A 20,571-nucleotide genomic window follows, 5' to 3' on the forward strand; every position below is an offset into this window, starting at 1 on the left:
TCGAAGAAAAAAATTCATTAACCCCCCTGCCCCCCATGCTATTTGCAAAAGAAATAGTTGAGGAGAACTGTGGCTGAGTCCTAATTAGCAGTATGCTCTCTGCAAAAGCGTCCCCCCCCCCAATCCCTCACTTCACAGTGAAGGTGACAGCCCAGATCAGTGGCTCTCAAACTGCATCAGCATCACCCAGGCACCCAGAAAAATGTACAAACAAAGATTGCTGGGCCCCACCCAGTTTCAAACTTAGTGGGACTGGGGTAGGGCCAATAATTTGCCTTTCTAACAAGTTTCTTTCTTTTTTGTAATTTTTTTTTTTATTGATTTCAGAGAGGAAGGGAAAGAGAGAAACATCAATGCTAAGAGAGAATCATTGATCGGCTGCCTCCCGCACCCCCCCCCCCCCCACACTGGGGATACAGCCCGAAACCTGGGCATGGGCTCTGACTGGGAATCAAACTGTGACCTCCTGGTTCATATGCTGACGCCCAACCATTGAGCCACACCGGCCCGGCTCTAACAAGTTTCTTGACGCTCTGATGCTGGCGTGGGGGCCGCACTTTGAGAAGCTTTCGACGAGATGAGGTTTAAGCCGCACCCTGTGCTAACCCTCTATCTCCATGTCCCTGTATTTCCCCCACGCCAAGTCAGAGAGGGCTGATGTCTTACACTCCAGCCTGTCCCCCGTCATCAGTACTGAGTCCACCTTTCAGGGGCTGGCCACCCTGCCACCGAGGGACTCCTGACCCTTCGGTGCGATCATCCCACTTGGGGTTAAGCCCAGCCATGTCCGCAGGGCCCGAAGCGTCCCCAGCGCTGAAGGCTGCTTTTCCTTTGTACCAAGCAGGGCTGGGCCTAATCCTCGCTAAGACCCAGGCGGGCCTGCTGAGCCGTGGGCTGCCTTCCGCGCGGCTGGCAAGGGCCCAGGGTACATCTCCAGGCCCCTCGATGTGGCCGAGGATCTGCCAAACACTTGTCCCGCTGCACACACATGGGCACGCACACACTTCGCCACACACGGAACCCCTGGCCGTCGGAAAACGCGCTCGACTTTGATGTACCTCTCTCTGCACATTTGTTTCAGCTCCTCTCTGGGGGCGAGGGCCGTATTTATCTTCTTGGCACGGGTTCTTAGGACACTTCCATTCAGGCAGCAGCAACACCACTCAGCTCCACCGTTTTACGAAGTTTATCAAACAGCAAAATATCCGGTCTCTTTGTCCAACGGATCTGGCGTGAATGTGCCTACAGCACTGCCTTTCCCCAGGCGGAGCCACACCCCCCTCCCTGTGCGGACCCCGCAGGGCCCAGGGCTTCCTACGTAGGCTGCCAGGGCGCCCCGAAGCAGATGCAGGCCTGTGAGGCTTCCGAGCAGGGAGACCGAGCCACACGTAGACCACACATGCACACGCTATGTTCACACGCCAACGGGGCTCGGGCTCCCGCGGCGGACTCACCAGCCTCCGCTGCCCCCAGGACCCTGGCCGCCATGGCGCCCTGCCCTCCAAGCGGGGGCTGCCTCTCAGATCACCGCCGTCATCTCCACCCCAAAGTTGGGGACCTTTGTGGAGAGAGCCACCTCCTTTGCAGCCGAGGACTTGGGCCCTCCCCATCCACTTATTTTTTTAAATATATTTTTATTGATTTCAGAGAGAGGAAGGGAGAGGGAGAGAAACATCAATGATGAGAGAGAATCATTGATTGGTTGCCTCCCACATGCCCCCGACTGGGGATGGAGCCTGCAACCCAAGCATGGGCTCTGACTGGGAATCGAACCATGACCTCCTGGTTCATAGGTTGAAGCTCAACCACTGAGCCACGCCGGCTGGGCCCTCCGCACCATTAAAAGGGACGGAGTGTTTCATAATCTCCACAGGTGGACTCAAGCCACACAGGCTGGTCTTCTCCCCTGCTCACCCTCCCCCCAAGCATCCTGCTTGCTTCCCAGGAATCATGCCAATTCCAGGCTGGGCTCTTTACCTCCAATCCCACCTGAGGCCTCTCAGCCAGGCCCCTGGGGGTGGCCCATCCTCTCTGAGGGACCAGAGAGCCAGCACCTGGTGTGCCAGTGCTGTCACCAGGACGGCATCTATCACAGGGTTCCAGAGCCTGGCAAGTCCCCTTGGAGCCCTCCTTCCTCTGGCTCCACAGCCAGAGTAGCCGGGGCTGGGCAGGTGCCCTGACTTCGTAGCTGACAATGCCTACCAGGTGAAGGGCCCCTTTCTGGATGGAAATCTGTCTCAGAGGCTCAAATGTCGCCAGAAGACATATCCCTGTGTCCTGTTCCTGCAGCCCCCCTTCTCTGGGTTGGTGACCACCCGTCACCATCTTGGCCCATATGGCAATAAGTCTGTCATTTCTTCCTACTTAAATGCCTCTTCCCGCCAACATCCTTCTTCATTCCCTTGGCCACACCCCAGTTCCGGCCTTCGTCCCCTCACGCCCCTGGACCGCTCTCTCTCACATACGACTGTCCCCTTCTCCCACGTCCCCTGGCGACCTCGGGTGAGTCACTGACTCTCTGTGCCCTGGTTTTCTCATCTGTGACATGGAGATAATGGCACCTCCCTCCAAAGGAAGTTAGAATTAAATAAGCAAAGGAACTGAGGGCCTGGCCTATAGTACGTGCTCAATAAATGTTAGGTATTATCACTACTATTATTCTGCTCACGCTGCCAAAATTATCTTCCCAAAGCACAGCCCTCATTTTGCTGCTGAACAGCAGCAGGAATAGTGCTAACGGCCGTGGAGCACGCCTGGGGGGCCGGGCCCTCTCCACTGCTTCCAACACTCTCGGGGCGCCCACTGCCCGAGGAGAGGGGCTCCGCTTTCCGCACCTGCGCATCGCAGGCCTGCCCAGCCCCCAGTGGCACATCTGCGGCTCCTTCACAAAACCTCCGCTGGAGGCAGCCACGCTCCCTGCACGGCCACGGATGTCCTGTCCACGTGGCCGGGGCACGGCCACCACCTCCTCTCCACCTGCCCGCATGTTGCTCAGCTCGGAGAGCTCCAAGATGTCTCTGTGACAGGGAGTGGCCCTTTTTCGTGGTCCCTGGGGCTGTGCACTTGGGAGTCCAGGGCCTGGTGCTCACGACCATCCAGGGGTGTCCTTCTCCGCCTGGAAGTGACCTTGGAGAGCACCAGCCCTTCCTGCGCGTCTGTCCCTCGGCAGGGGCAGCCTGTCTAACGCTCGCAAACAGCGTGTTACTGCGAAGCTGTCCATGTGTCCAAATCTTGTGTCCCCAGAAGAAAAGAGTCGAGTAGGAAGGGTCTACCCCAGCTTTGGAGTGAGGGACCCCCGTTCTGCCCAGCACAGTCTCTGCCCCGAGTGCTCAGATCCACTGGAGACAGACAGCAGGACATGCTGGGGACGGTGCCAGCTGGTGACGCCCCTGGCAGGAGGCCCTCCCGGCTCCATCGTGTAGGAGTGTGTGACCATGGACGGCTTCATTCCTCTGAGCTCTGTCTCCTCGTCTGTAAAGTAGAAATAACACAGCCACCTCCTGAGCAGATCAGATGATGAGAGTGGCTGGTGTGGACCTAACGTACAGCAGGCTCTCAGCACCGCCTCCTTCCCCATCGGTCAGCGCAAGGCCTAAGTTCAGGGGTCACTGTGCAAGCCCCCAACAACACGAACAGGGGCTGTAATGCCCTCCTCAGAGAACAGGTGCGTCTGCTTCCTTCCTTCACCCACAAGAACGATGAGCCCTTGGAGCCCCAAGACCAGCTCACTGTGCCAAGGAAGCCCCGAGGAGTGTGCCTGCTGCGACAGCCGAACACTTGGGGTGCAGAAAAGCCAGGGCACAGCCAGCTTGCCCCCGTCCGGGACCTCCTAGCCTTCCTCAGGACGGACAGTGTGGTTCTCACGGCCCAGGGGGCTTTGCCACTTGCCTGCCAGGCACGCCGCCATGCCCCTCAGGTCCTCTCCTCACCCATCAACACAGCCACTCCTTGGGGCCCACCACCTGTCATCAGCGCCTCAACCCTGGAGTCAGGCCACCTGGGTTAGACTCCCAATGAGCACAGCCGATGGGACCTGGCAGTTTCCTGAATCAGCCTATGGCAGCAGCCTCCCTGATGGCCCCCGAGGAGCCATGCTTGTGGGATCTTCTACGTGAAATCCATGCGCGACTAGTAGAACATGGCAGATGTAATGGCAGGAGTTCTGAGACCTATGTCATAAAAGGCATTGCAGCCGCCACCTCGGTCTCCTGGACCCTTCGCTGTGGGGGAAGCCAGCTGCCGAGTTGGGAAGACACGCAAGCAGCCATGGGGAGGAACTGCCATCAGCAGCCAACGCCAACCTGCCAACCGAGTGAGCGAGCCCCTGGGAACCAAGTCCTGAGCCCAGGCCAAGCTTTCAGAAAACTAGCCCGGCCAAGACCTGGCTTGGGGTCATGAGACACCCCAAGACAGACCACTAAGCCATTCTGCTCCTCGATTCCTGGGACCACAGTCACGGACTTAGTTTGAAGCCGCTAAGTTTTGGGGTGCTTTGTTACACAGCATTAGGTGACTAATACACAGATCGATCCGTTTCGTCTTTTGTGAAATGTGACTTGAAAATGAAGTGAGATGGTATTGGCCTGAACGCTGTAGGTGTCCTATTGGGGGTGGGTATCATCATTATTACCCATCCCCCCACCTCTCCGCTGGAGACCCCAGAGGAGCTGGGCAGAGCCCTCCCACCTCCTACACTTGCTTTTCTCCTGGTCCGTTGTCAAGTTCAGGCCTGACTGTCCCTCTTCCTCCACCGTGGGAGAAACACTGGACTGGACAGATGTGTCTGTGACATGGTGGGGAGCACCTTCCAGAACTCTGGGCTGGGTCCAGGCTGGGTCCCACCCCCGTTCTCAGGGTGTTCAGTGGTGTGTGCTTGCATTTCTTTAGAAGGGCCCCAAATGTGATAATTACATACTTGTTAGCCCTGGAAAATAACAAATCTGGAACCGGCACTGTGGAACCAATGGATTTCCTGCCGAAGTGAGGTCAGCGGGGCTCTGGCCGGCTTTCCCGCAAGAGCCAAAGCTCAGCTCCAGAAAGCCCTGCAGCCACCCACCCAGGCCCCAACCCGGCCCGCATCACAGGCTCCCCACAGGCCTGTCCACTCAACTCTCCACCTCTCAGCAACAGTTGTTATAGTCATGGTTTCCTCACACCTGCCTGCTGGGCTTGGCCTGGGCTTCCGCCTCCCTGCCTCCCCCACTAGAGAATCCAGAGCCGGGTGGGCAGACATGGACTGATGCCTGTGGAGCCACCTGCCCTCCCCCTGGAGTTTCCCTTGATTCCTGGGGACACCACTGTCTCCCTTCCTCCTGGCCCAACCCCTACCCTCCTCCCGCCCAGGCTCCAGCAACACTCAACAAAGCCCAGTTCCCCAAGCGCTGCTTCTCTCTCACCTCCGGGCTGTTCTCTCTGGAATGCCCTCTCTCCCTGCCCCTCCACACGCCTTCCCCTGGTTAAGCCCCGACCCCTCAACTTGGAAGCATCCCATAGATTCAGTCTGGAAGCATTCCACGACAGCTGCCCCCAACCCAAGGCCTGGACAGGTACCTGTCGCATGGCCCATGATGCCCCGTGCTCCCTGGCTAGTCCGGCAAAACCCTCAGAGTGAGTGGTCGTGTCCGACTCTCCTCACGGTGCAGCCCCGGCTAGCACATGGCCAGCATTCGGTAAAGGATTGGTGAACAAACGAACGCATAAGATTAACTGATCAAAGTGTTAGAATTGCCAAGAAATTTCAACCTGGTGCCTTCTGTTTTACACAAAGTGCGAGTTCATCAAAGACTCCCCCACAAAACGGGAGGAGTGTGGTCCATGTGGGCACTTGCCCCAGAACCAGTTACAGACGTCACACAAAGGCCATGTGTGAGGCAGATACGGGTAAACCGGACCTCAGGATGCTGCCAATCCCAGGCCGAGCGCCACCTCTCAGCCCCAGGGAGGTGGGCAGAGAGAGAGAGAGGCTTGGGGTGGAGCCAGGCTCAAGAAATGTCTGAATAAACAGGGTCTGGGTGGCTCTACAGAATCGCTCCTCTCGGTTTCCCAGGGGAGAAGGGGAGGCACAGTCGGCGGAAGGACAGATGAAATCAGCAGAAGCGGAGAAGTAGGTCCCTCACTCCCCAGAAATCTTACTCGGAGACAGACGTCAGCCTGACGGTGAGAACCACAGGCAAGGATTCTGGGTATCCACAGCCCAGAGCCTCCCCCCACCCCAGCCCCCTTCTTTCTTTCTTTAAAATATCATGGCTGAGGAGGAAGCACCGGATCGGCACGTTTATTTACCATTCCTGAGCCTGACTCTCCAGGAAGAATGTCACTAATGAGAAACAATCGACTTTGCGCCCAAACCCAGAACTTCCATAGGGATCCATGCAGGGTTTCAGAGTTGAAACAGGGCGAGGGGAATCCTGCCTGCCTTCCCTTTGAGGGAAAAGAAGGCAACGGACTGTTCTGTCTGGAAGGAAGTTTTGTGTGTGTCGAACAAATGTCAGAGGTGGGGTCGCTTCTCTCCCGCTGTCCTGGCCCCTCTGGATCTCCCCTGGGAGAAAAGAGGGCACACACCTTCCTGGGGTGTGGGCGGAGGGAAGTGGAAACTAAAAGTGCTGTTAGGGACGGAAGTGTCCCGGACTCAAGAACTGACCCTACAGTGGAGGCCAGAAGTCCGAGCTCTGCTCTCCTCCCTCACGTCCACATCATGACTGTTCACACGGAGGAGACCCCGCCATCCCAGCAGGGCGCACGCTCCGTGAAGACGGGGGCCCGTCGGGCTTGCCCTCTGCTGCATCCCAGTGCCAGCAAATGCGCATCACATAGTAGGTCCCCTTATTAAACCGATAGATTACGCAATTAGCCAGCGTGAAACACTTGCATAGAAACAGCCAGTCAGTGTCATTTCCATTTTCTCAGCGGGCACAGAGATTTTCTTTTTTAAGTTTTTTTGTTTTTTTTTCATGACAGGACCTAGAATTATCTGGATCATCTGGTCAGTTCATCTCGCTGGGTCCATGGACAACCCATCAGTGCCAAGCGCTATTGCAACCCAACTGGTTATTAAACAGTGTGAACGGTGAACTTACAAATTCTCTTTAAACAGTGCCAAGCGCTATTGCAACCCAACTGGTTATTAAACAGTGTGAACGGTGAACTTACAAATTCTCTTTAAACTCTGCCTCACATCTGGCTGTGCCCGTGGGTCATAAAACCTCTCAGGTGTTAGGCACGCTGTTTCATTTCGTCTCGGCTTAGCAGACACCACTCTCCACCTCCTGCAGGGCCACCGCAGCTGGGTGCCGCGGGAGTCTCCAGAAACTGCCGCTTGGCGAGCAGGAAGGCAGCGTAGGACTCCATCCGGGACCAGCCCTGTCCCCCATCAGGCTGGCCTAACTTCTCCCCTTTCAGAGAGAAGCCCTGACCGTCCTCCCTCTGGGAAGAGGAGGGTGTGCCTCGCGTGATGTGAGCTGCCTGGCGTTAGCTGAAGAAGGCCTGGGAGACCCTGGATCTGCACACAGATTCTGGTCCTGCCCCTAACTGGCTGTGTCCACCCTGGGCAGCCGGCTCCCTTCTGTGGCTCCGTTTCTTTGTAAAACGTGGAGAACTGTGCCTACTTCCTGAGGTTGTTGTGAGACTTCAACGAATCAGTGCACACAGGCCCCGAGAGGTAGTGCCTGGCACACGGGAAGGGATGTGTTCTCGTCTGTTATCTGCACAGTGAGGTCTGTGGTCCTCCGGACCTCTCAGCCCTCGTAAGAAGGAAAACTCAGTCACTGAGGTGCCTTTTTGTGGGCATTTTTGATGCACCTGCCCCATCAAATGCATCCCAGACCATGTATGGCGCAAGAGAAGAGTTTGCACCAGTGATTTAAAAGGGGACCGCACAGGCTCCTCTAGGCGCCCTGACTTGCATGGTCTTGGGACAGAACCCTCCCAGGGGGCAACTCCAGCCACCCATCCAACCTGAGGGAGACTCTGGGGCCGCCTGCCGCCTCAGTTCGGCTGGCAACACCGTCTCGGCATGGAAGTTGGCCTGTTCGAGTGGGAGAATGCCAGGGGGAACTGCTGGGTCTGGGAAGGGGTGGCGGTCCCCAAGTCTGTCTGCTCAGCCCCAGCCTCTGGCCTGTTCAGTCCGGGGGCAGCAGCCTTCCCTCACTTCGGTGATATGACCCAGAAGTCCGCGGCTTCTGCAGAGTGTCACGATATTAACCGTCTCTTAAATTAACACAGTTCATCACATCCATTGAAACATAAGTGCTTATCAAATACCCCTCGTCCATGGGCATGGCGCATTTTTATGACGAAAAAACGAAGGCCTACTTTATCCCCAGAGGCAAAACGCTTGGCATCTAAGCCAGGCTGCCTGGCTTACGCTGTTGGTGGGGACACTTTTCCCGTGTCAGACTTGTGTCTTCCACAGTGAGTGGCTAGGTGCCTTCGCTGAATAGACGAAGGTGTCCCTTGTCAACACTAACATTCTCCTGAAAGGAAAACGATACCCACACACATGCAACCCAGTAACTATTGGAAAACGTTAAAAGTGACCATACAGGTTGCTTGCCCAGTGCTGGGATCCACTGGATCCCAAAGAACGGATTCCTGTGGTGAGGCCAGAGAGGAACTTCATTGGGAGCTGAGCCTCCCTCTCTGCTGGACGTCCCAGCCCCAGGTGCTCTCATCGCTGCCGTCTGCAGGCTGTGATTAGGGGCCCTAATGGCCATAATGCCTCCAATGTGGTGTTTAAACCAATAAGGCTTCAGAGAAGTTACTGGATGTTTAATAATGGCTTAATGACTACTTTCGAGATGCAAGGCTTCTGGTTCCTGTTTGGCCTTGATTTATAGCCCAACTCCGGCTGAGGACAGCCAAGAAACCCCCCCTCAGCCCCCAGCGGAAGAGGGAGGTGTTCACACCAGGCTTCTTGGATTCCTTTAAAAACTGAGAATTCAAATGAAATACAAATGATGTTTGACTCCCCACCTTTCTCACTGGTCTCTTGAGGCACTAAAAATAAAAATAAAAAACCGGTGTGACCCAGACGTAGGGACTCCTCAGTCCACAGAAGCGAGCAGGACCCTCTGGTATTTCTGACCGGATCTTAGCTCAGGTCGGCTCTCTTTTCAGAAATTCTGAGCCACTGTGCCAGTCCTCCTTCCGCGAGGCTGGAGAGCCCCAGCTCTCCGATGTGAACCTCCCCGCCCCTCCCTGCAAAAGGCAGGCCAGGGGCAGCAGAGCCCTTGGGTCTGAGCTGCAGGGGGCCTCTCCACAGTGGGTCCCCGGGCACCTCCAGGTCATTTGTCCGCTGAAGGCAGTCACTCCATGCCGAACCCGCCAAGTACCCCACCACCTGCTCCAAAGGCAGTCTCCCTGTCTGCGCCAGCCCTGCCCCTGTTTCAGACCCACCGGGAATATACAAAGACTGAGGATTGACTCGGTTGACCAGTTAGATGAGGGCAGCAGCCGGCTGGTTCAAGGTCCCACAGCCAGCATAGCGCCCAGCCCCCAGCCCCATCAGAGCTGTTTCAAACAACACTCCGGTGACTCCTATTCCTGTGAGAAACGAAATCTCTAAGGGAGGTGATTTTACTGGAGGCAACATTTTCCCGGGTCCCAGCCCTTACCTGCCGTGGTTCTCATCCCGGGCTGCCGGACTACAAGTTCATTTTGGGGAAGATGGAGGGAGGACTCTATCCCAAACGGCTTCACCCCCTCTAGACCGGATATCAGCACCAAGGTTGCTGCTCTGAACAAGGGCCTCACCCAGATGGGCAGACAAAAGGGCCTTCCCTGGTCCTCCAACCGCCTCGGATACTCGGGTTGGGGTGAATCTGGGGGCTCCCGGCCTCCGAGGGGTTAACCCGCGCGGGGCCGCACGTGACGTGGATGGTTCCAGCCCAGGCGCTGCCCCCTCCAGGCCTCCCCCCACCACCCCCGCGGTGCACGCCGCTCCCGGGGGCTCCGCGCCCCCGCGCCCAGGTCCCTCCCCCTTGGCGGGCGCTCACAAGCCGCGCCGGCTGCGCGAACCCGGGAGCCCCGGCGGCCTGTGCGCCCCGAGCCGGCATGGACCCCGAGCGCTGCGCGCCTTTCGGCGTGGGGCCCGGGCCCGACCCCTACGCGGCCGCTGGGGACGAGCCTCCGGGCGGCCAGGGGACCTCCGCCGCCGCGTCTCACCTGCACCCCGCGCCGCCCCGAGGCCCACGACTGACCCGCTTTCCGGCCTGCGGGCCTCTGGAGCCCTACCTCCCGGAGCCGGCCAAGCCGCCCGCCAAGTACCTGCAGGACCTCGGGCCCGGCCCGGCGCTCAACGGCGGCCGCTTCTACGAGGGCCCGGCGGAAGGTAACGCGGGTGGAGCGCGCGGTCGACCTGCACCCCTTCCCTCCCCGGCCGCCCGGCCTCCCGCTTCCCCTCCCGCTCGCTGATTTCTCAACTTCGTGACCCTCCCGCTCGCACACGGCTCCCTCGGCAGGAAGCGGCCCGCGCTGGTCCGGGCCGGGCAAAAGCCAGCGGCGCGGGAGGCAGAGCCACGTGTGCCCTCGGCGGCGGGGATGGGAGGCGGAGGGCGAGAAAGGGTGGAGCGGCGAAGGCTCGGGGCCCAGTCGGACCCGAAGGCGGCCAGAGCCGGGAAGGAGAGTCATGCTTGGCGGAGCGGGGCTGGCGCTGTCACCCACCCAGAAGCCCCGGCCGGCCAGGGCCCCGGTGCCACACTGAGCCCCGGGCCCCGATGCGGGGAGAGGAGCGCGGCTTTTTTGCGTGTAGCTCCTGTTGCCGCCGAGGCTGGGCCCCGACCCAGGATGGCCAAGCCGGGCCTGCCGAGGGCTGTGGCCTGGCCGCCGCCGGCCTCTCCTCCCAGGCCCAGCTTCCGCGGGGAGCGCGCTCACGGTGACGGCGGCCGGTCCCCGGTGCCGGGGCCAAGCTCTCTACGGAATAACTGCTCTTGTTTCTCAGACTAACCTGGCCTCCCGTCGTTATAACCGGCGATGGCCCCCCTCTCGCGGTCTGGGCTTCCCCGCACCGGTCGCCGCCGCCGGGCCCTCTGGAGCAGCCCGGGCGGCCTAATCCCGGCGCCTGGGCGTTCTGGGCGCGAAGGCCGGTTGGACCGCGCCACCTCCCGAGATGGAGCCTGAATGTCCCGGCCGGGCAGGCGGGCCCGCAGTCCCGCCAGCGCCCACTGCACGGGGGGCGGACCTGTAGGAATCTGGGCGCCCGCGCCGCCCCATCCCGCAGCTCAGGCCCAGAGCTGGAGCCCCCGAGATCGGCCCAACCCGCCGCCGCCCCGCTGGCGCCTCGCGGGCCTCCGCGGAGTGGACGGGCAGCTCCGGCCTTCGCCCCGCCGGCGGTGGGAGTGAGCAGAGGAGGCGGGAGGTGTGTGGGGGTCAGCGGAGGAAATGAGCGAGGCCGCGGAGCTCCGTGTCTGTGCCCTTTGAAAGAGGCTCTCCTGATAAAAACCACAGTCGGGACTTAATGAGAAGCAGTTGGCCCGGCTCCTCTGATCCCAGCCAGAGGCGGCGGTCGCGCTGCGCCCGCAGCACCGCCGGGGACAGGTACCCAGCCGAGCGGGGCGCGCGGCGTCGGGCAGGACCCACCGCGGGCCCGGGTCCCTGCTGGGCGCGCCGGATCCCGCACGGACCGCGGGGCGCCAGGGCCCGCCCGGCGGCGCTGGAGCAGAAGGAGCGGAGGGAGGAAGCGGCGACGGCGAGGGGGTCGGCAACGAAAGGCGCGGAAAGAAAACCGAAGCGTGTAAACAACCCAAAAGAGGGGAAAGGCAATTGAACAAAGCATCGGGGGAGAGGGGTGAGAACGAAAAGTAGAGGCGCTGGCGAGCTGGCAGGACGGCAAGGAACAGAGGAAGAGCGAACGGGGAAAGAAACCAGCGGAGATCGAACGAAGCGGGTAAATGGAGGAGAGAAAAACGAAGAGAGTAGGAGCAGGAAAAAAACACGAAAGAAAAGGGGACATCCCAAGAGAGCAAAAAACAGCCAAAAGGACGAGTGGGAGAAGGAAAGGAACGACTCAAGCCGAGCGGAGGACAGGCCGAACGAAAAGGAGGCGCCGCGGTGCGAGCGGAGCCTGGGAAGAGCCGTGGCGCGCCCGGCGCTGCGGCTGGAACTGGGCGGCGGGCGCGCGGCCTGCGACCTGCGGCGGAGCCGGGCTGCCGGAGGGAAGGCCCCGGAGTGCGGGGCGCGCGGTCTTCAGGTGGGACGTGCGGGCAAGCGGGGAAGCCGCCTTATTTCCCGGCGTTTAAAGTAGCGGGCGCGGATGTTTCCAGTTCAGACCAGTGAGCGCGCAGCTGCTCCCCATCTGCGGCGCGATATTGGCCGCAGCCGGGCCGTTGCGCTCCCCAGAGCCTGGCGCGCCGCGCTCCTCTACGGCTTTTGGGGGAGAGCGCCCGGCCCTGCCCCGACCCCGCCGCGTCCAGGAGTTGCGGTCTACCTCATGCCCTCTGTGTACGGCTGCTCAGAGCGCCGGAGAGCTGCCCTCCGGGTCCTTCCTGCTCTGCCCGGGGCCGCGCCGTCTGTCCTTTTGCTTGGCTTCCTGACCTCGGACCTCGCCTGCTGGGGCGGAGGCCCTGAGCTGGGTACCTATAGGAGCCGCACTCTCCAGCGGCCCATGCCTCGAGGGGAGTTCCCAGTTACTGGCTGGGAAACTAGGGAGAGCACCAGGCCCCACGGGGTCCCACGGGCGACGTTTATGTCCACACGGGCCTCAGGTCTTCAGCCAGAGTTGCAGTAGCCCTCGCCTCCGCTAGCACTGAGGGTCGCTTGGGAAATGGCGCGAGCGCGGAGCAAGCTGCGGAGCAAGTTCAAAGCCGGGTAGCTGGTTCTGGGGCCTCAGTGGAAGCCATCGTGGGGGCAGTAGGGCTCCCATGCTGCGCGGCTCGGAGGCTGCAGCTAGTAGGGCGCTGGCAGCCCCGTGCGGTGGGAGTGCTGGGAGCGTGAGAGTGAGTCAGGGACGGAACTCCGTGGCCCCTCAGAGGTCCTTGTCCTGGCACCTGCCTTTTGCCTCCACCCCCAACCCCTGGCTGCTGTGGTGCTGGTTAGGCAGGCCCTAGACACGCAAGCGTTGAGCCCGGGGCTCCCAGTGTCCAACACGGGCGCTCCCCCTTTAACGCCCAGTGTCCCCACCACGTGCAAGTGACTCCCACACAGCCTATAGGCGCTGGGCCTTAGACGCTAAAATTCAAACTGCTGTCCTGCCCAGCGGCTCTCCGCCCACCTCCACCTCTTCTCTGGGTTTCCATCCTCAGGAGGCTGCCCTGTCCTCCAGAGAGGGGGACCATGCCCTCCCTGAGTCCTCAGGCAGATGGGGAGGGTTCCGGGCAATGGCAGGAGGGAGAAGCTCTGGTCCCCTGACAGGGTTGGAGACTGGGCAGGCGTGGGAGGCCACCCCAGGCGGGCAGGCTGTGCTTTTGGGGGGAGCCATCCTGAGAAGTCCTGCTGCACATTCCTCCCTGATCCTGGGCGGCTGACTCAGGGAGGCAAGTCCTGCAGCCCCAGATCGGGTGGCTTCCTCTGGGAAGATCCCCTTGGAACAGATATGAGGGCCCAAGAGGCCCCAGAGCTTTGGAGTGAGGTCATTGCCCTCTGCAGTGATGTCCGCACTCCCCTGGCCCCCATCCCTGAGCCACACTCACCCTGTACGCCCAGTCCAGCAGGGCCTCCCTCTGAACCTGAGACTCTGGCCTGCTATGTGTCAGACCTTGTCAGTCTCCGGTCTTCCTGACCATTTCCAGTTATTCGGTTGAACTTCCATAAGCCCTTCTTCCTAAGCTCCTACGGAGTGGACTTGCCCCTAGAACAGCCATGGGCAAACTACGCACGCGGGCCGGATCCGGCCCGTTTGAAATGAATAAAACTAAAAAAAAAAAAAGACCGTACCCTTTTATGTAATGATGTTTACTTTGAATTTATATTAGTTCACACAAACACTCCATCCATGCTTTTGTTCCGGCCCTCTGGTCCAGTTTAAGAACCCACTGTGGCCCTCGAGTCAAAAAGTTTGCCCACCCCTGCCTTAGACCGACGACAAAACGTGGCCCAGAATGGAAGCCAGAGCGGGAGCACTTCCTCCTCTGCTGTCTTCGAGGCTCCGTGAGGAACACCTGTGCACAGCCCGCGGGCAGGCCCTACCTGACTCCCCCAAGCCTCCAGGACACACAACTCGGAGCTTATTTCGGCTCCTAGGGGTCCTGGAAAGTCCCTGACCACCTTCCAGCTGAGGGGCACCTTGCATAATGTGTCCTCTACACGCACATAGGGATTCATCAGACCCGGAACCCCAGAAGCCATCTCCCCAGTCCCATCCTCCCCCTAACCCCCTCAATGACAGCTGTGATCCTGACACAAATCCTGGGGAAGAAACTGCCTCTTGGTGCCAGCTCGCTGGGCCTCCAGGGCCAGGCCCTGCTGGGGACAGGGACCAGGGCCAGGAAGGGGCCCTGTGAGTCAGTGGGGCATCTTTGTGGCCTCTCTCCTGCCATCCCAGCAGACTTGTATGGAGGTCTCATGGTGACGCTGCTGGGGGCCTCGCCAGAGGGAGAGAGCGGGCAGCAGGGTGACCTGTTTCTCACTGTGCCCTGGTCCTGGCAGGACTCGCCAAGCTTCCAGGGGGAGGGGGAGTGCCCTGGGGTAGGGCTGCTGGGGACCATCGCAGTCGCCACTCAGGTCCCCCTGCTTGCCAGGCTCTTGAGGGAGGTGGCAGGCTATGATGGGAACATGGGGTTGGGGGCTGTGCCCTGTTTCGACACTGGTTGCCCAACTCCCTTTCTCTGCGTACAGCCTACCTCCTGCCTCTATTACTGCCTACAGTACAATGTGGGCAGGAATGAGATAACGCCTCTGGAAGCTTCTTTGCCCCCTCTTATCCTTCATAACCCAGGGCTAGGGGATTTGACTTAGCCTTGAGACTTGGGGTCCAGACCAGCAAAGGTTATCAGCATCCCTGTCATGGGCATGAGGACATGGGAACCAAGGACATGGGAACAAGGGACCAGGAGGCACTTTCTGGCAGGGGCAGGGAGATAGATGTCCACCCTCCCATCCTCACCCCCTCATCCCACCCCTGTGCCAGGCCCTGCCATGGCGCCAATCCTGGCACCTCCCCACCCTGTGGGATGCGCCACCCCAGAGCGCTTCCCCGAAATGGACCTCCTCTGGCACCGGCAGATCCGCCCAGACCACAGACAGCCTGGTTCCCCTGGGCCCCCTCCCAAGCTGGAGGCTCAGCAGGACTCCTCCTCATGCCAGGCTCCCATGGAGGATGGCTGCCTGAGGAAGGGAAGAAAAAGGAAGGGGGAGGCGGGGACTGAAGCGTCAACAGTCTTCCCCTCCCTCCATTCCACCCACAAAACCCCCTGGTTCGGTTTCCATCCTTTCTGTGTTTCCATTGCAGCCGAGGAGAAGGCCTCCAAGGCAGCCAACTTCCCCCAGCTGCCCTTGGACTGCCCAGGGGGCCCCAGAGACGGGCCCTCCACCCTGCGAGGCTCCCCGGGCCCTTGCCTGGCCAGCCTGCGCGTCCCCCTGTCCCCGGGACTCCCTGACTCCATGGAGTTGGCCAAGAACAAGAGCAAGAAGCGCCGCAACCGCACGACCTTCAGCACGTTCCAGCTGGAGGAGCTGGAGAAGGTCTTTCAGAAAACCCACTACCCCGACGTGTACGCCCGGGAGCAGCTGGCTGTGCGCACCGACCTCACCGAGGCCCGGGTTCAGGTGAGGGCACCTGACAGCGGGCCAGGCCGTGGAAGGGCTGGGAGAGGTGGGCACCAGCACCCCCAGAACTGCCTGTCCCAGGTGCCTGCCCTCCTGGGCTCACCCTCCATGCCCAGCTCTGCTGGGGCCACAGGCTGGCAGCCCAAGTTGAGGCTTAGGCCTGGGTATGGGGGTGGTGGCCTCTGTGTGGCAGTCCCCTCTGCGCGCACTAGCTGACCGGGTGATTGGGGACATGCCATTGAATGTCTGGGTTCCGGTTTCCCAGTTCAGGGAGCCCCAAAGGGCAGCCTGTGGAAGCCGTGAGATGCTGAGCACGTATCAGCACTGCTTCCGAGGTGGCTGTGGGAAGGGAGGGTCTGGGGGTGGGGGGAGGTCGTCTGGGGCTCAGTGACACTCAAAGCCATCCTGAGCCAGTGACTTTCAGTCCTACCAACACTCAGACCCTGGCCAGGAGCCCCGCCCCACCCAGCAAACCTCCCAGAAGGGGTCAGGCCCCAGACTTCTGGAGGGGCCGTGGCCGGCTTCACAAGTGTGGAGTCCAGCCTGTGGGGATGCGGGTGGGGTTGGGGGCCTAGGAACAAGGGAGAGGGAGACAGGAAGTCGGTGCCTAAGGCATTTTGGACGTGGGAACGATCTTGAAGGTGGCAGGCAGGGTTGGTGATGGGATGGGAGGCTCCGTGAGAATCAGGCCCAGGAGGAGGTGGCCGCTGTGGCCTTGCTGGGAATTGACCTGACACAGCAGGTCCCTGCCCTGCCGAGCAGGAGGCCCTGGGAGAGGGCTGGGGTGGGCTTCTGGGGAAAGGCACAGAGGAGATTTCTAAACGGGAGACTTTGTAGGGGCACAGCTCATGCTGTCACCCCTGCGGGGCCTCTCTAGAACCTGTGAAATCACTGGCGAGGGCAGCTCTGGCAGGATATGGGGGCCGTCAGGCCAGTGCCACCCAATAGAGAAGGCCCTCCGGCTGGATCCCACACAGGACCAGAGGGGCTTGGGCTGTCCCCCCTTCTGTGCCAGGTCCTCCTGCCTCCATGTTCCTCCCACAGCAGATTTCTGGAACTGTCCACCGCACTCCCCAGGGCCTGGGGCCATCAGAGGGAGGTGGCCAACAGCCATGACAGCCCCGAATTACATAAGCATGAAGTCAGAGCAGCAGGTCTCCCTCCGAGGCCTCAGCCAGCCTCCGGGCTGGGCTCTGACCAGCTACTCCTATGGAGCTGCTCTGGGACGTGGACCCTTCCTCTCCTTGGGCTTCTCAACCTGGAGGGGTGCGGGCGCAGCCACAAGGCCCCAGACCTAGTCCAGCAGCTTCCTAATGACTGAGGCCCTCGAGTAGGGTACTTCCTCTGACAGGGGAGAGGAAGGCTGGGAGCTGGCAGGTGGGTGGCCCTCCCTGAGCTTGCCCAGGCCTGCTGTGGGGTCTCTGCAACCCCAGGTTGGGGGTGGGATGTGCCCGGCTTCTTAACTCAGGGCCTGACCTGCCTGCATGGGTAGGATGACAGGGGTGAGCATGAGGGGCTTGGGTGAGGTCACTTACACACTCATACACGCGTGTGCGTGGGCATGCGCGCGCGCACACACACACACACACACACACACACACACACACACACAGCCGCTTCTGTTTGCAGCCCCAGCTAGATCCCTAGAAAGCAGGGGGATGGCTTTGGTTTGGCTCAGTTTTGACATTGCCAACGTCTAGTCCAGAGGCCGACACATAAATGATAGCCAGCTGCCACACTGTGGGACACAGCCATCAGCTCCCCCAGCCCCTTCCACTCCTCGGGGCCGCCTTACCACCCCCTCGGCCTCTCCCCTCTGCCCCCAGGTCTGGTTCCAGAACCGCAGAGCCAAGTGGCGGAAGCGGGAGCGTTATGGGAAGATCCAGGAGGGGCGGAACCCCTTCTCGTCTGCCTATGACATCTCTGTGCTGCCCCGAACGGACAGTCACCCCCAGGTGAGACACCCTCCCCCCCCTCCCCTCCCACTTCTGCCGAGTCGGACGTGACCGTGCCCCGTGGGGTAGCCAGTGAGAGTGTGAGCTCTAGCCCTGGGGAGACCTGGAGTGGCCTCGGGGCCTGTGTGACTTGGGCAAACCATGTCTTCCGCTGGCCAGCGGGGCCCTCGTCACCCTGACAGCACAGAGCAGCTGGCACAGAGGACTCTGAGGAAAACTCATTTGAGAAGCAGTGCCAGGGCCTGAGATGCCTCTGCGAGTGTAGACCTGTGACAAGTGGAGGCTTCTTGGGAGGTGTCCGGAGCCCTAAGGGCAAAGAGAGAGCCCTGGTTAGGGGCCAGTCCCGGGGCTCTGGACTCACGGGCCTGCTTTCTCTTTGCAGCTGCAGAACTCCCTGTGGCCCAGCCCCGCGTCTGGGAGCCCCGCCGGGCCCTGCCTTGTGTCTCCAGAGGGCGTCCCCTCCCCGTGCATGTCTCCGTACTCCCACTCGCACGGGAACGTGGCTGGCTTCATGGGGGTGCCGGCCTCCCCCGGGGCGCACCCTGGCCTCTACTCCCTCCACAGCTTCTCCCCGGCCCTGGGGGACCACAGCTTTGAGGCCGCCCCGGATGTCGACTATAAGTCTCCAAGCCTCGTCTCGCTCAGGGTGAAGCCGAAGGAGCCGCCCAGCCTGCTGAACTGGACCACGTGATCAGACGTGTGGACACGCAGACCAAGCTGCCACCCCTTCCCTGTGCCCGGCTGCTCCCACCCCACCCTGGCCTCGATGCCAGAGAGACACACCTTTGCCTCTGAGCTCCAGATGGTCCCCAGGGCGGGCAGAGCAGCTGGAGTCCTCAGCCTCTCGCCGAGTCTTTTCTCATATAATTAGGCGGGCTGCCCCGGAGAGAGGGCATCGAAGACAGTGGACTCTTCCTACCACGCACTGGGTCCCCTCACCCACACGCTGGGCTGGAGAGACTCCGTCCTGCCTCCTTCAGACTCCGTCCAAGGGTCACTCTTGCCCCTCCGACTGAACTGGCTTCATTGGCTCTTCATCTGGGGAAGGCAGGAAAATGGGAGCAGGACAGGGTTGAAGCAGGGGATCTGGTGATTTAGGGCAGTGGTCGGCAAACTCATTAATCAACAGAGCCAAATATCAACAGTACAACGTTTGAAATTTCTTTTGAGAGCCAAATTTTTTAAACTTAAACTATAGAGGCAGGTACATTGTTATTAACTTAATTAGGGTATGCCTAAGGCTTAGGAAGAGCCACACACAAGGGGCCAAAGAGCCACATGTGGCTCGCATCTCCTAAGACCACCTGGGGCCTCACTCCCCCTCCCACCACCAGGGGGCGTGCACCCAGCATCTGGCATTGACGAGGGCCTGGAAGCCGAATGGAGCTGGTGCTCAGGTCTCCCCTGCTCCAGCAGCCCCTTCCTCCTCCCCTGCGCCCCTCCCCAACATGCGGTGGAGTCCTCCCCTCCAAGGGGCAGACGTCCTACCAGAAACCACCAAATGCTTGGATTCTCCTCCATGGGGTCAGGCCAGAGCTATGCCATGGAGACCCTACCTAGCTCCCTTGGTTTACTCGTTGGGCGTTGGTAAGAAAGATGCCCCCACTTTTATAAAGATGCGTTTGTAAAAACAAGTGCTGCCGGCATAATAATAAAGGGGCAGTGTTTTGGACCCGGTGATTGCGTATTTCAGGGGTGGGCACCGGGTAGCCCTAGGACTGGTCTGCTCAGGGCCCCGGCTGGGCCAGGCCCTCTAGGCTGGTGCCTGCCATGCCGGCCCTGTCGCCTGCCCAGGCTGTGTGTACAAGGTGCCAGGTCTCATTAAGAGGGCACATTGGTGGTGGGAAGGGTGAATGGAAGACCAGCAAGCCCACCGAAGGCTGTGAGCTCCCCTGGGCGGACCCCAGAGCCGTGGGGGTGGGGCGGCTCCTTCCCCCAGACGCCCCGGGAGCGTGTCTGGGCTGTGGGCAGAGACGAAAGCCAGGACCCTTTCTTGTGGTTTCAGAGTATTACCCATTCTATCCTTCATCCCCACTCTGCCTTATCTCCACAGCCCGGAAGGCAGGAAAAAGCAGGGCGGGCCCTCCCACTCCCGGTAAATCCCACCACTGCTCCGAGCTCAGCTCAGCCAGCAGCCCCCCACCCCGGTGCCTCCTCTCCCATCCAGGCGCAGAGAGCCAAGCACAGACTCCGCGCTGGGCTTATTCCCAAAGGGGAGCGAGTCCCTGGGACTAGACGCGTGTCCCCAAGGAAACCCGTGTCCTTCTCCTCCCTTCCCTTCCCTTCGCTCAGGGCCTGGCTTCCAGCGGCTTCTCTCCTCGGTGAGTCCTGGTCCCTGAGGAAGGGAAGAGTCCGAGTGGAAGGGGGAGGCGCCCAGCTGCCTCCACCCGCTGGGTGCCGGCCGGGCACAGACCCACGTTCCTCAGTCCAGGGCCAAGACCAGAAGTTTCTTCCCACGAGGAGAGGCCAGCACAATTGTGGACTTTCCGTCCCACCAAGTCGGAGAGTGTCGTCTGTTTTACAAACCACTCTGTGCTGGGCATTGTGCTGGGTGCGAGAGAGCAGTGGTCATGCACAGCTTAGAAAAAGATGGAGAGAGGGAAGAGACCTGGGGAAGCCGAGGAAGCAGGAGTGGGAAGGAGACAGAGGAGAGAAGAAAGTACAGCTGAGCCCGGATCGCAGTGGGAGCGGGAGGCGGGCAGAGGCCAGGAGGGGCCGGCGGGGGAGGGCACAGGGAGGCCGGGACCAGCTCCTGGCTCCCAGCCAGGGGCATCTGCCCACAGCTCATATTTTTCTGTCCAGTGACAGCCAAATGAAGGGAAAGCGAGCTTTACAACCGCCCGCTTCACACATAATGAATATGAATGGGCATCTTGGAGCCTGTTCCCTGGGATTATCTGTGCGCTGACGGGTTCTCCCA

The 20,571-nt window shown here is 60.5% G+C and overlaps 1 protein-coding gene across 1 annotated transcript; it reads left to right on the forward strand.

The window, feature by feature from the left end:
• Positions 1-10,050: 10,050 nt before the first annotated feature.
• ALX3 (ALX homeobox 3) lies at positions 10,051-18,440 on the forward strand. Its single transcript, XM_036344937.1, has 4 exons — positions 10,051-10,327; positions 15,380-15,696; positions 17,523-17,651; positions 18,034-18,440. The coding sequence occupies exons 1-4, from the start codon at positions 10,051-10,053 to the stop codon at positions 18,340-18,342; spliced, it is 1,032 nt and encodes a 343-aa protein (XP_036200830.1). The 3' UTR covers positions 18,343-18,440.
• The last annotated feature ends 2,131 nt before the right edge of the window (positions 18,441-20,571 follow it).

The sequence above is a fragment of the Myotis myotis genome, unplaced genomic scaffold, assembly GCF_014108235.1.
Source record: "Myotis myotis isolate mMyoMyo1 unplaced genomic scaffold, mMyoMyo1.p scaffold_m19_p_18, whole genome shotgun sequence".
NCBI lineage: Eukaryota > Metazoa > Chordata > Mammalia > Chiroptera > Vespertilionidae > Myotis > Myotis myotis.